The 15,311-nt window shown below is 45.5% G+C and overlaps 2 protein-coding genes across 4 annotated transcripts in view; both read right to left on the bottom strand.

The window, feature by feature from the left end:
* TVP23C (trans-golgi network vesicle protein 23 homolog C) overlaps positions 1–11,805 on the bottom strand; it is a 41,446-nt gene extending 29,641 nt beyond the window's left edge. Inside the window, exons 1-5 of one of the 3 annotated variants that reach the window (XM_022560784.2) lie at positions 11,678–11,805; positions 8,492–8,574; positions 7,158–7,302; positions 3,128–3,217; positions 1,575–1,706 (exon numbers count right to left, since the gene is read on the bottom strand). In XM_022560784.2, the coding sequence (XP_022416492.1) occupies positions 1,575–1,706; positions 3,128–3,217; positions 7,158–7,302; positions 8,492–8,574; positions 11,678–11,689 (462 nt within the window). In that variant the 5' untranslated portion in view covers positions 11,690–11,805. Of the gene's footprint in view, positions 1–1,574; positions 1,707–3,127; positions 3,218–7,157; positions 7,303–8,491; positions 11,444–11,677 lie in introns of those variants that run through there. The other 2 variants (XR_016388837.1, XM_089900311.1) reach the window with 2 other exon arrangements.
* A 753-nt stretch (positions 11,806–12,558) lies between these two features.
* The window catches only part of FBXW10B (F-box and WD repeat domain containing 10B), a 42,812-nt gene continuing 40,059 nt past the window's right edge, over positions 12,559–15,311 (bottom strand). Inside the window, exon 14 of the mRNA XM_022560845.3 lies at positions 12,559–14,414. Coding sequence (XP_022416553.3) covers positions 13,591–14,414 — 824 coding nt within the window. The 3' untranslated portion in view covers positions 12,559–13,590. The remainder of the gene's footprint in view (positions 14,415–15,311) is intronic.

The raw sequence follows: 15,311 nt of genomic DNA, 5'->3' as shown, positions 1-15,311 counted from the left end.
GGAGGGAGGAAAGGTGGGAGAAGGCATGAATGTTAACTTTACATCTTTCACAGCAGGAAATCAAGACATTAAATACATTTCTTAATTCATGAAAGAGGGTATGATACATGAAATACATGAAAGAGTGTTATGTGATACAGATAACTACTAGAAAAACTAAAAACAGAAAATAAACCTTCCAAATCTCAAAAGGGAAAGTATTTATGTATGTGTATGCACAAAGGAAAAGAGAACCTATACAGCGAACTAGACAAGGAAATATTAAAAACAGGGGAAAAAAACACAATTAAGGCCAAAATACATCTGATACCAATATGTATTAAGTGAGATAAAATCAATTATTAAAAGAATAAGACACACAGTTTGGGCTAAGTGACAGATTATATTTTCCAAACATGGTGGCAATTGTATCTCCACATGCTCTTCTAGAATCTTCTTACTCCCCCATCAAGCTGTAGAGCCTAATTTCCATTCTCCTGAATGTGGACGGGTGCCAAAAGTGATGCTGTGACTTCTGAGGCTAGGTGGTTGTCATGGGCTGAACTTTGTTCCCCCAAAATGTGTATGTTTAATGTATATAATCCCAGGACCCCAGAATGTGACTGTATTTGGAAACAGGGTCTTTAAAGAATTAAGGAAAAATAAGGTCACTAGGGTGGGCCCTAATCCAATATGATAGGTGCCCTTATAAGTAGAGGAGATTAGGACACAGACATGTACAGAGGGAAGACCACATGAAGACACTGGGAGAAGACAGTCAACTAGCCAAAGAGACAGACCTCCAGAATTGGGAGAAAATAAATTTCTGTTGTTTAAGCCACCCAGTCCGTGATACTTTGTTATGGCAGCCCTAGAAAACTAATACAGTTGTACAAGGTAATACAGCTTGTGAGCTAAAATACTCTCAACTGGAGCTGTGACCCTCCAAGTAAGCTGTGACCCTCCAAGTAAGCTGTGACCCTCCAAGTCTAACTGCCATGAGGCCACCAGACTGTAATGAAGCCCCAACCAGCAATGTAGAAAGACCGTGTTGAGAGGCCATGGGACCCCATAAAGAGGAGAAGCCTCAGCAGCCCCCAGCCACTGTCTGACCACAAGTACAAAAGATCCCAAGCCAGAACTTTCCAGACAAGCCCGTCCTAAACTTCTGAACCAGTGAAACTGCGAGAGATCATAAAATGACTGTTGCAGTAAATAACCAGAACAGGTTACCACCAGTATTTTCAGAAAAGACCACTCTGTTAGTTCCAAACCAAGCTAAGCACGTGTGGAGTATACTGACCATCCCCGACTGACAAGATTATGTGATACACGTGGTAATCACTGAACAAGATGGGCTAAATCAAATTCTGCTCAGCACTTGGAGAACTGGTGAGATGGAGTCTTTCACAGGACTCTGCTCTCTGTACTTAGAGAAGAGCAGAGTTGAGAAACCAAACTTGGGAAATACATGATGAAGCTGCCTATTCAAGGGGGGGGGGGGGGGAGTCCCTGATGTTAACACAGGTGCTGCTTATTATGACTGTCCACCAGCCACCTTAGCGGGTTACTGACAGCTCCACACTGATACTCACCAACCACTTCACTCTGAAGGAGAAGAGGGCACTAAAGGCAAATATCACCCACAGCACCGGACAGGCAATGAGTCCTAACCAGAAGATTCTTGATTCAGCCTCTGAAACAGTTTTACTGTCTTGAGGAGAGGCCTACAAAAGAACATGAAGTTAATAACCAATGTTCTGTGGTATTTATCAGCAAAAAGTTTAACATTTTTAATGAAAAACCCCTTACCCTCAAATTCAAATAAATTAATACAGACAACCCAAGTCCCAAGTTAGAACTCCTACCCCCCGCCCCACAATCTCCCTCAAGCAAAACAGTAGATCTACCACTACTGTAATTTTTGGAACTGGTCTTAACATACTTTGTTTTAAATCGAGAATGTTTCATTTTCAGGGCAGAGTGGACAGTTGTCATCACCCAAGACAGTAAGGGTGGCCTCTGATAGGCTTCTAGTCAATCCTTCTTGCACTTATACTGATTATTCATAAGCAAGCTTTGAAAGATGCCTTCTTAGGTGAGGATTCAGGAAATCAAGGCTATGGTCATCCTGGAGACTAAAAGGTCCATCAGGGTCCACAGGAAGAAATGCAGTCAAGGGATTCCGGACAATGACCAGAATGTCTCAGCAACACCCAGGAATTTAAAAGGGCGCTGAGTGGTTTCCAAGGTAGATTTTATAATATAAAGGACTATGGGCTCACTGAGCACAATGCTGCTTTCTGAGGAGTCCTAGTCAGGGGCCCTAACAAGCAGAGGCAAGCAATTTAATTGGTGCTGTCTCCAGGAGTTTTGTCCTCTGGCTCCCAAACTGATTTCCACTACAGATAAGCAGGCTAACCCAAAACAGAGCAAGGTCCCCTAGGGCTTCTGAAGGCACAGCCTGAAGAACTGACCGCTCTCTGCTTAACTCAGATTTTCTATCCAGATGCAAACTTCCTCTTTCTTCCTCCTGAGTACGAATGGAGGAGGACCCCGGGGGCAAGGACAGAGGGAGCCACTGGAGGGAGCTACACTAGGCAAGGCACACAGGGACCCCAAACAGAGACCCTTCAGCAGCAGCCCCTGGGAGGCAGCTAAGCACGCGGCATAAACCCTGAGCCCAAGCCCTCTCAGGGTTCTTTCCTGGACACGCCCTGTTTCCAGTCGGAACTAAAGAGAAACGCAAGGCAAGTTTAGAAGGTCATCTGGCTCTGTGCTATACCATGCCAAGCGACCTGGGGCGGTCCCTTATGTGTAGATGCATCTGAAGTGTTTAGGTAATTGACCCTTAAATACTCAAATGTATCTACACGTAATTTTTTTTTTTTTTTTCGGTACGCGGGCCTCTCACTGTTGTGGCCTCTCCCGTTGCGGAGCACGGGCTCCGGACGCGCAGGATCAGCGGCCATGGCTCATGGGCCCAGCCGCTCCGCGTCATGTGGGATCTTCCCGGACCAGGGTACAAACCCATGTCCCCTGCATCGGCAGTCGACTCTCAACCACTGCACCACCAGGGAAGCCCTACACATAATTTTTTGAATGACGCTCAAAAAAAACCACAAAAAACAAAACAAAGGCAGTTTACCTTCCTGGACTCAAACACCCAATGGCTTTTTCCATCTTCATCAATATGATTCCACCAGCGCAGGCCAACCATTAGTCTACCTGTGACATTCTGGTAAAGATTAATATATGCACACACATTTTAAAAACATTATTTACAGGTCTACCATAACATCGTATCTTAGTGTAACAGTTCACAAACAAGAAATCATCAGCTTTCCCGCCATAATATCCAGTTAAAGACCACTACGTACCAGGCCTGGACAAAAGAGTAAATAAAATGCCATGGCAGGCCCCACAGGGGCAGAGGTGACAGGGTCAGCACACCCATAAACATTACCCTTCTTTTCCCTAGCGAACTCTTGTCCTTTCTCCAGTTCCCTAATGTGTTTCTAAACCCCTTGATCTTTAGCTTCTGGGACCTACTTTTTCCTATATATCCTGACCACAGCTACCTATACTTTATAACTATGTATCTCTAAAAAAGGTTATGGACTGAATACTGTGTCCCCCCCAAATCCATGGGTTGAAACTCTGCCCCCACCCCATCACCAAGTGATGGTATCAAGAGGGGGCCTCTGGGAGGTGATTAGGATTAGATGAGGCCATGGGGGCGGAGCCTTTGTGAATGGGATTAGTGTCCTCATAAGAGTCAAGAGACAGCTTTCACCCTCTCTCTGCTCTCAGTCATGTGAGGATACAACGAGACATCAGCAGTCTGGAACCCGAGGAGGGCCCTCACCAGAGGTCGACCATGCTGGCACCCTGACCTTGGATTTCCAGCCTCCAGGACTTGGAAAAACAAATTCCTATCGTTCGTAAGCCACCCAGTCTCTGGTATTCTGTACAGCAGCCCAAACGAAGACTATGGTTATAGGCACTGACCTTCATTCAGTACTTGAAATGCACCAAGCTCTTTCCCTCTTACCAATGAACAAATTGCTTTGATAGCTTTCCTAACATGATGAAAGGAATACAGAAGAGAAGAAGAGGAGGAGCCTTAGAGACCAAACTTCGTTTTGTAGAAACGCTACCAATCAAAGGCTAAGCAAAAGAGAAGAGCTGGCAAAGAAGACCGAGAACAGCCAGAGGTCTATTTTAGTGGCCCTTTCAAATAACAGCTCTTCGAATAGTCTCAAACTCCTCCATTTTCCCATTTTCCAATTCTTTACTTTGTTTTTGTCATTTTAGTTTATTTTCCGAATTTCTCTCAAGCTTATTATTTTTGTTTTTGGAACTTCTAGACCTCTAATAAAAGCCTTTTGTCTATTGTTTTTCCTCTGAATTCAGCTTTAGACACATTTCAAAAGTTTGAATGTAGATGTTCATTATCATTAAGGTATAAATAATCTATATTTACAGTTTTTACTTCCTTTTTACGCCAAGATATTTAACAGAATGGCTCTTTTTAAAAATCCCAATTTTGACAACCATTTTTTTTTTTATTAGTCTCCAGTTCTGTTGTACTGGACTAGAAAATGTAGCTGCTTTGGGCAATTTCTTTGGATTTTCTTCATAGTGATATTTAGTCAGCTTTTGTAAATGTTCCACAGGAACTGAACAAGAAGGTATTATGCCTCTACATACAGAGTTCCAAATACTGCTATGAACGTGACCTTGTTATTTCATTCAGATCCTTCAAATCTTATGTATTTTTTGTTGCTCTGATCTGCAAAGACAATGGTTTGTTAGACTTCTATCACAACAGTGTTCCTCCATCTTCTCTAGTGTTTCTAGTAGTTTTTCACTATAGTTTGATGTGATGTCATTCTGTGAATGATCCTCACTGTGGCTCATCAACTGACCTTTCTTGTTCCACTGAATGCTGTCTTACTCTCAATTTCTGCTTTGTCTGATAATAATATAACGTCAAGTTTCTTTTTGTTTGAATTGGTCTTATGTTATCTTTGCCTTCTTTTACTTTTTCTAATGTTACAATTATAGTTAGATCTTTTGGGTTGGACTTTGATTTTTGACCAAATCTAATTTTTATCTTTAAAAAGAGGGTTTAATTAAATTACATCTACAGCTGTAACTAATGTGCTACTGCTCCCATCCCCTTGCACTCTGCCCTATGATATTTCAGGTTCCTGGACGCTTGCTTTGTTCTCCTTCTCTTGATGTTTTAGTTGCTCCTGTCTTCTCCAATGTTTTGGAAGACACACAGTGTTTTAAATTTTACTAAAAGTTACCATAAAAATTTGAAAACAACTATTCTTTTTTTACTATATTTCTCAAAATAAAGAATAAGACAAAAGCCCCATATAGGTTATAACATTTAAGTTCTTTTCATTTTTTAAATAACTTTATCTTATTTATCTCTTTTTTTTAATAATTATCTCTTCTTTTGACAACTGCCTTGAGATTTACAACTACGACACACTGCTTTTCTAACTACACTCAGAACCCTGCACACCCCCTTCCCCGAGTCCATTTAATAATTTCCCCATTCTTGACTTCTTAATTTCGTATCTCAATTGTCTGCATATCTGTAAGTAATGCTGCCACAGATGAAAGAGTATTTTTAAAGCCCTTGTTTTAAAAAAAAAAATGTTATCAGAAAATATACTTTCTGGCCACATTTTTTTTTTTTTTTTTTTAATTTGGTCATGCTGCGGCTTGCATCCCGGTATCTCAGTTCCCTGACCAGGGACTGAACCCAGGCTATGGAGTGAAAGCCCGGAATCCTAACCATTAGGCCACCAGGGAACTCCCTCTGGCCACATTTTTTAAAGCTCTAAACCCACAAGGATCTAATTATATAATTTTTGGAAATTAGCAGGAAGAACTGACTGAAGGTGGTGTTCTATTTGGCTAAGCAGAAATTACATGAACAACAAAAAGAAATGTTCCTCAAAACAAAACTGTGACCTGGATACAGTAAACACTTTAGAGCACAAAGCAACAGAAGAAATTCAAAGAAATACAAGGCAAAGAAGACTGTACAAAAGAAAAGACTACAGGAAACAGACCTTTGTAATCTTTACTCTCAGCATTTTGTGGCCTACGGAAACTGGCCACCACCAAGCCAACCACTTCTGATATCTGTAACAATCAAAAGATCTAAAAATGGCTGCGTTGGTGGACATGAGCAGACCTGTAACATCTTACTGGTTTTTGAATCAATATACATACCTCAAATTCCAAAAGTAGCTTTTGCCTTTTTCTTTTTTGCCTTCAATTTTTCCCCCTACCATTTTATTATGAAAATTTCCAAACACACAGAAAAGTCAAGTTTTACAGTGAATACTCATACACCTATCACCTAGTGTCTACATTTAATATTTTACCATAGTTACTTTATCACATGCCCCTCTATCTATATACCTATCTCTCCATCCATCCATCCCTCTACCTACCACCGCCTCTGAGTTTGAACCATTTCTTACACTCTTTTCTACCCCTACGACAGGATCCCTCAGCCTCAGCACTATCCACATTTTGGGCCGGGTGATTCCCTGATGTGGGGGGGCTGCCCCGTGTGTGCACCTTAAGATACTTAGCAGCATCCCTGGCCTCTACCCGTGTGACACCAATAGCACACTTCCCCCACCCCCAGTTGTGACAACCAAAGATGTCTTCAGATACTGACAAACTAACGTCCCCCTGGAGGGCAAAACTGGCCCTGGCTGAGAAACACTGCCCTCAAGCTCAAATAGGAGCCTTTGTAATGGTCGGTACTTGTAATGGTGGACAAACTACCCTGGGGTCTTATCTAGAAATCATACGCGGCATAGCCGGAGGTGACCCTGAAGCAAAACCAGTGGTGAGGATTAGAAGCAATATGTGTAGTCTGCAGCTGCTGGTCACTTTTTTATTTGTTTAACTTTAAAGCTGACATAGGTTAACGTAAAGCACAGACAAGTCAGTAAACCTACACGTGATCTGCCACAACTGGCACTTTGACACCGGTGAGGCCTAAGATAACAAAAAGATAAATTAACACCAATCGGAAATGCTAAGTGTCATTTTTTTTTTTTTTTTTTACTGTTTACACGTCATTCAATCTCATCATATAAATACGATTTTAAAATAAAAACATTCAAACCTACCTTGACTGCCCAAAAGTCACATGACAACAACAAGATAATTGTCACCATACAGGCAATAAAGCTGCTGCTGAACAATTCACAGAGAAGATAGACTATAATTGCACTGACTCGAAAGAATAAATGGAAAAATGATGCCACTGGGTGTCTGAAAACCAAAACATAATAAAAGATATGCAATTACATTTACAACAGGTACTGTAGATGTAGATGAAAATGTTTCAGCCAAAGCAGAACCATGCAGAGTCTTGCCAAAATAAAAGATGACTTGAGGAAGAAGCAAACCGCCTACCTCTCTTTTTTCATAAGTCCCATTATTTGACTAGGCCCTGCTGTCACAGAAAATACACTATGTAAACGTGACTTTAACACCTCATTGATTATATACTTTCACAAAATATATAACAAGAAACTTTACCAAGCTTAGAGGAATTAGGAAACTACACTCTTAGGACTGACTCCTATTTTCACATGTCTAAATGTCATGCCCTAAGAATTTCTAGGCCCTCAGAAATCACTTCAGGCGTTAAGACAAAGTGACCACCAGGCATAGTTGCCGTTTTATCAGCAGCTTCGTTGTGATATAATCCACACGCCACACAATTCCCCTATTTAAAGGGTATAATTCAGTGATTTTTGGTATATTCACAGAATTGTGCAATTATCACACAATCAATTTTAGAACTTTTTCATGACCCCAAACATAAAGCCTATACCCATGGGCAGTCACCCCCCCATTGACCCCAATCCCACCCCTCTCCAGTCCTAGGCAACCACTAATGTACTTCTTGTCCCTATAGATTTGCCTATTCTGGACATTTCACATAAACAAAATCATATAATACGTGGTCTTTTGTGACGGGCATCTCTCACTTAGAGATGTTCTCAAGGTTCAGGTAGAATTTGATTTCATCAAGTGAATTTCTTTAGCAATAACTAAGTTTGGAATAGAAAGATATTTGGCTTGATATTCTCACATTAGTTGATACAAAAGACACAATTCTGAAATTTGCATAATAAATCAAAATGTAATATATCTACAGAAACTATCTAAAGAAATGGTGCATTCTTGGTACAAAAGTCAGAATTAAAAACACCAGTGTTCAAAAAATTGGATTTGCAGATTTGAAAACTCAGTATTGAGTAAAATGCCATATGTCAATTATTCCCAGGGAAAACGTGAGATGTCACCTCATCTCAGACTAAAGAGCAAAGCAGCAATACACAATATTCACCAGCACATCACAACCACTCTGCCCCGAACCCCGTCGCTGGCACCAGGCGATGGACAGAACAGCACCAGACACTAACCCGAGTCTTGTAACTTATCGTCGTACCTGATTTTGGATTTTTTTGGTCTACTAGTTGTCTCCTCTTCTGCATCAAACAGTGAAACATCTTCAATGTCATCATTACTGTCCTGATAGGAAAAGCAAATATTCATGAAGCAGAATGAAACTCCGTATTGCATGCCTACTACACGCAAGGCAGCACACAAGTCAATATGAAAGATGACGGCAGGATGCCGTCACGGCCACCTGGAACTCACAGCCTAGGGAAGGGGCGAGGTCAGTTCCCTCCCCCAACCCTGATCACCTGGCCAAACCCCACGTGGCAACCCAAGCACCTGCTGTCTCCATCCCACCCAAGAAGCTGCCAAGCGCAAACTCAATGCAGCCACCCTCAGGCGGCTCTCAGAGAAGGCTGAGGCTGCCGAGATAAACTCACTGTCTCTGGCTCCTCCACAAAATCATCTGGCTGCAGCCCTGTTTTCCTGACCCCTTCTCACAACTCTGTCCCTTTTTCTCCAAGGCTAAACCAGCTACTTGTAGTCAGAATCCCTTCTCTTCCTGCCTCCTTGGGGGCGTGTTCCATCACTCTTCCCCTTTATTTACAGTTTCCTGTATCTTCAGGTCTTTCTGGTGGATCTTTCTCATCAGCATACAAGCTTCTTCAGGTGTCCTTTACAGCGTGAAGAGATGTTTTAAAGTCCTGATGCTGAATCTCCCTTCTGTCCTCTACTTCCCTCCCCTCCTCAACCTCAGGTCTCTAAGTGGTTCGCACCTCAGCTCACTGCAACTCACCTGCAGCCTCAGTCATGCTTCACACCTTCACAGTGCCAGCCCCTCCCCACTCACCTGCCATCTCTGGTCTCACCCCCGCTCTACTCCAGCCCCTCATTACCCGGAGTATCTCCCTAAATGGAGAGCATACCATGTCACCCCCCTGCCCAAACTGTTCAGTGGCGCCCCTCCCTGTACAGGATAAGACTTAAATCCCTCAGGCACAGCAAACCAGAGCTCGCGGCAGCTCAGGACCTGATCCCGTGCCCACCTCCCGACAACGCCCCCTCCCACTGAGCACTGCAGCAACGCTGTTACTACCTGCTCTGGGAAAACACTTCGGGTCCTCCCACCTTTCTGCCCTTCATGTTTTCTCTACCCAGAAGCTCTTCCCTTCCCCATCCCCTATGAAGCGGACCATCAGGCAAACGCCAAATCATCTTTCAACTTTCAGCTCAAATACTGCAACGGCTGAGAAACTTGCCCTGAAATCCCCAGGCATCCCCCCTCCCACGTCCCCACAGCACCTGGGCAAATCTCCGCTTGAACAATTATCTCGGGATAGTCTTACTTTAAGTCTACTCCTCCTACCTCCTCCTAGACTCCAAGCTACTGGAGGGCAAGTTCCGTCCCTGCATTGTAATAAATCCTAGGGTCTAGCCGAGCACCAGGCCAGGTGCTACAGTATTTGTTGAAGGCATGAGCTAATAAACAAAGAAGCAATCACCTACGACACGTGGCAGACTGTGATCAGTGCCAGAAGTAACCTGAGCGCAAACAGGAGCAGAGGGAGGGACGGGCTGTGGGGAGGCTTCCAGGAGAGTTCACCCGCTGGGCCTCCCTCTGGCCCCTTGACTAGGTATCTGTTCACAGGCACAGAAGTGGGAACACACAGAGTATGTATGGAGAAAGCCCTCATAGTAAATGAAGGTGGAAGAGTGGAGGAACAGCTGAAGCTAGAAAATGTAAAATGGATTCACATCTATGAGACCAGTGGTCTCCACCTTGGTGACAGGCTAGAATTCTCTGGGGGTACTTTATTTAGGCAAGAGGGGATGGAAACCAGTGCACAAGGAGAGGGCTCGACTTTAGAAGGCAGCACCGGGACTTCCCTGGCTGTCCAGTGGTTACGACTTCGCCTTCCAGTGCAGGGGGTGTGGGTTCGATCCCTGGTCAGGGAGCTAAGATCCCACATGCCTCATGACCAAAAAACCAAAACATTAAAAAAAAAAAAAAAAAAAAAAAAGCAATACTGTTTTCGCACAAATTCGATAAAGGCTTTAAAAATGGCCCATATCAAAAAAGAAAAACGCAGCACAGACAGTGCAGTTACATAAAACAAAGGCAGAGTGAACAGGAGATTACAAGGAAAGCTGGAGATGGCAGGCGGTGCGGACACCGATGTCTTCCACCTTCTCAGTGAAACGAGCAGCAAGGCTAGGGGCTGAGAGCAGATAAGGAAGAAACGCTGAAGGTCTGAGGGAGAAGCCCTGGAGAGCAGCCTAGGTGGGAGGGAGAGGGGGCTACGGAGGGGGCAGGGTGAGGACTGCCTGGCGGCCCTAAGGGCTCGCTTGAGGTGCCTGGCCACACGCTTAAGTGGGAACAGTCAGTGCCGTTGTGTTTTTCTCCAGCCTCGCTTAAGTGGGAACAGTCAGTGCCTTTGTGTTTTTCTCCAGCCTCCTTCAGCCGGGGCGCAGGTGCAGACCATCACCTGGTTTTCCCCACTCAGGTCACCTCCCCGGAGCGGTCCTTTCCGACACTAAATCCCGAGGGCGTCCTATTCGCAGACACCTGCTATCACATCACCCTGGTGACAGCCCTGTGAAAACTACCTTCAGTCTTTAACTTATCTTGCCTCCCCACCTCCGGTACCTTCCAATTCTCCCTCCGATTCAGGGCAGGAAATCGTCTGTGCGGTTCGCAGCCCTTCCCCGGGGCCTAGCACAGTGCTTGGGCCACGGTAACCCCTCAAGAGGAAAAGACGCCTACAAAATCTAACTAAAAGTGTAACTTTTTGAAAAATAGCAAGAAACTACGAAATGATTCTTACTAATCTCTGATCCTACACGTGAGGGCTGTAATTAGCTCGGAGGGGCAGATGCAGTCACGGGAGTGGACCAGCCACCTCCAACGCTGCTGTAACAGCACAAACTTGAACGCAAGGCCGGGTCGGGGGTCCCCTAATCCCACGTGCGGGGTGGCGGCCCCCCTCCCCTCGCCCGGCCACACACGGCGTCTCCGCAGCCGCCCGCCCACCCGGGCGCGACCCCGCGCCTCTCACACCCGCGCCGGCCCTCAGCGCAGCCCGGACCCCGGCCCCGCCCCCGGCCGCCCCGCCCGCCGCCCACCCGCTCCTCCTCGGGCTCCGGCAGCGGCCCCGGACGCTCAGCACGGGCCCCTCAGGCCCTGCAGGCCCGGCCCACCCGCCGCGGCCCTCTCTCCGCGCCCACAGCCCCTCACCTGCTGCAACATAGCGGCCCACGCCAGCCCCACTTCCGGGAGCCACGTCAGCGCCGCAGCCGCGGGCCGGGGACCAGAACAGACGAGGCGGGGTCACTACGGGCCTGGAGGAGCCGGAGTAACAGCGGCAACCCGACCCCACTTCCGCTTCCGGGCCCTCAGGGGAGGAGCAAGTGGGGGCGGGGCGATTCGGAGTGGGAGGATCCGGGCGGCGCTAGAGAGTGGGCGGGGCGGGGCGGGGCGGGGCGGGGCGGGGCGGGGCGAAAAGCCAGGACTCAGGCTGGGGCCCGGGCAGGTCCAAGCAGGAGAGGAAAGTAAAAGATGCTGCTTTAGGCACTTCATGGTTTGTTGCCTGGAGATGTTGCTGCCGCCTACAGTGTCATTCCTCTAGTGTGGATGTCCTGAAGGCAGGGGTGGGGGTCAGGGGCATGATTATTCCATAGTTTTCATTTCGTTTGAGTGTTTTACGGTGACGTGTAATTCCGTACAGGATTACTTTTGTACCTTAAATAGTGGAAGCAGTTGAAGAAATAAATGTCCTCCTGCGAAGGGGTAAATGTTATTAAGAAGAACTAGGCAGGAGGACCGTAAACATGGCGGGTCTTATTAAGGGAGGAAGGTAGACCTGGGTAAGAGTAAGGAGAGAGGCTGAGAGCGTGGGCCCCGGAGTCTGAGCCCCCTGGGTTTGAGCCCGTCTACTCCGCTTAACCAATTATCTAGCTAACATCTATGTGTCCTTCCCTTCCAGGGTCCATACCTACCTACTCAATAGAAGTTATTCTTATCACGGTTTTAAGTTTAGCCGTGAATATTGTGATCTTGCCCCTTGAAGGAGCTGAAATTCAGGGACTTCATGTCATCTTTGAAACTGTGATTATAACAATATCCTATCTGCCCAGCCTGCTGTCAAACTGCTGTTGGAAGGCTCATGGAATAATGTGTAGAAGCACGTTTCCTTAATTGAAGGGATTCTTTCCATTCAAATCACAATTTTTACATGGCTATTTGCCAGTGCTACTTTAAACCTGATTTCCTAAGAATGGAGAAAAAATTCTCCAGGGAGAGAAAGCTTGGCAAATGATGGTATTCCTGCACCTGGAGGTGAAAGCGGAGGCTGGGAACAGGTGGCCTGTGCATCCAGCCTACCGATGCCAGGGTTTTGGTGGCCCACTCAGTGTGTGGGTTGCGGAGTTTTGTGGGGTTGGTGTCTTGTTGTTTTGTTCTGCATTCTGCTTCAATGGTTTCCATCCTACGCCAAGCTGAGCTACTGAGTAGGAGCTACCCCCTTCACATGGGGCTTGAGCTCTTTGACGGGCCACAGCACCTATGCTGGGCTGCTCACATCTAAATCACCTGCCTGGCCCCTGACACCAACCTCAGCAGGCTTAAGTAGCAACCTCAACACACATGATATTAATGTAGAAAGGATGAATGTGCCTAATTCTCTTCCATAGGAGTTAGCCCTGAGGAGGAAGAATGCAATTTGAGGGCTTCTCCTTTTAGATTCTTAATTGAACTCATTGAGCTTCATCAGGCTTCCATACGAAAATACCAGGGAACTCCAGTGCATTATTCTGATATAATCCCATCAGTTCATTTGCTAGAAGAAACGACAGCCCTAAATTGGTAGCCATGAGTGGTATTAAACTTCCAACATCTCCCATCAATGAAACAGGGCTTCCATGCCTCTCACTGAATGGTTTTCAGTGGAACTACAGATGCCAATCACCCCCAGCCTCTCTGTTTTCTTACTTTGATAAATATCAGTTCTTTGGCTTATAGGAAAATAATTAAAGAGTCCCCATGTTAATTGCCAGGGAACAGTTGAAAACAAACAAACAAAAAGAGGCCGAACACCAACATCCATTTGGTTTTTTGTTTATTATAAAACGCTGTAATTTCCCAAGGCTGGTTCAGATAAATACGTTTTGCCCAAGTTCAGGGGCTGCTGTTTTCCCTTGTTTCATGAAATTATCAATGGGCAGGCCTTTGATCTTCCTGACCCAGGCAGCTCTGCTGGCTTTTTCCAGATCAACCCCTCCAGCCGGCTTTATGGCCTGAAACTCCTTCATCTTGGCCTCCTCGTACTCCTTCTCCTCCTTCACAGTCAGCAGCATGAACTCCGTGTTCACTCTGAAGGGGTCGAGGGCCGTGTAGAAGCGGGGCCAATCTCTCTTGGCAGCCTGGGCCGTCGTGCCCATCGGCGGAGCCAGCACGCGGTTTGGTTGGATGACCTGTGTGCTGGTTAAGGGGCTGAAGCTGCGCACTGCCCCATCAGTTGAACTGGTTGGCGGGTCTTCAGCCTTTAAGCTGCCAGACAACCTGGGGCAGATGAGCACCGGCTGGGGGATGGTAGACTGGACTCTGGGGCTGTGCACGGAGTTCTTCAGGTTAGGCTGAAGCTTCTGGATTTCAAGGGGAATACTGGTTTGTTTCACGTCTATGGGAGGGTTGCTCAATCTCAACCGATCGACGGCATGTTGGACCGATCGTCCCTTCAAACTCAGGACCTTCCTTGGGTATGAAATGGAAGGTCCCCAGGCATCGATGACCTGGGTTTGGGGCCTCCGGGGATAGGCAAGCTCCCCAGAATTATGGGCTTTCTGCAGGGCATTCACAGTCAGGAGGAACTGGTCAGGTGACATAGAGATGCACCAGGACTTCTTCTTTGAGCAACTGATCAAGTCCCCCAAAGTTCCCAGTTGTCCTTGTTTTGGTATTTCCTCCACATCACCTGCTTTAAAAAAAAAAAGAAAAGAAAAACAAACCAGTGTTCCGTGAAGACCATTAAGTACTTACGTATGAAAGTTAAATCCATTCCAACTGCTATTCAGAGTATGGTCTTTGTTACCCAGTGGACATGCTGCCATCATGTGAGCAAAAATCCTCTATGAGACGAGAAATTACAAAATATTTAACACACGTTTTTAACAAATATGCTAGTACTTGTGTACAAGTGTGTATGAACCTCTAGATACGCATATTTTGGAAGGAACATATGTAATGCCTGTGCTCCACACATTCCTGAAACTTCCCTGTGGGAAGGACCTTCACACCCCATTTATAGCCTTACAGAGTTTCAGTAACATACCTATATTTTTAAGTAAAACCTGGATGGCAAAGCTTGATTTCCACTTTATTCATCAAATTTGACTCCAAATGATCTTTGGATGTTTCTCAAAATCAAAACTGCCTTCAAAAAACATGTCACCTCTGCAAAACTGAAACTATCAAATGGCCAAAAGACAGTTCCTGAACAGGAGTTCCCTAAATGTTTTGAACATTTCGTAGGTCCAAAAGCCACTGACAAGGACAAGAGATTTATTCTGGCATGCTACTTTAGGGTCAAGGCCTCCAAGATGCCTAAGGCCCTTGAGTTAGCAACGATGTCTTCACAGGTGAGCAAACTTACTATGTCTCTCATTTGGGCTTTTGAATCTCTGCAATACCTCACAGACACACTGAAAACATTATCCTCCTTTTACAAAAGGCATAACTGAACCATGAAAAGGAGAAGGCATTTGTCTAGTCTGACCTAGCAAGTAAAATCTGCACCTCAAACTGCACCAATAAAACTAGCAAAGAAAATGCAACAGGGTATTGATTTCACAATTTTATAACAGTGTATAATTTT

The sequence above is a fragment of the Delphinapterus leucas genome, chromosome 19 (assembly GCF_059928025.1).
Source record: "Delphinapterus leucas isolate spDelLeu-1000000601 "Yukka" chromosome 19, BTC_Dleu_Yukka2, whole genome shotgun sequence".
Lineage (NCBI taxonomy): Eukaryota > Metazoa > Chordata > Mammalia > Artiodactyla > Monodontidae > Delphinapterus > Delphinapterus leucas.
The sequence above is the reverse complement of the archived record's forward strand: the minus strand, read 5'-3'. Positions and strand labels throughout refer to the sequence as shown.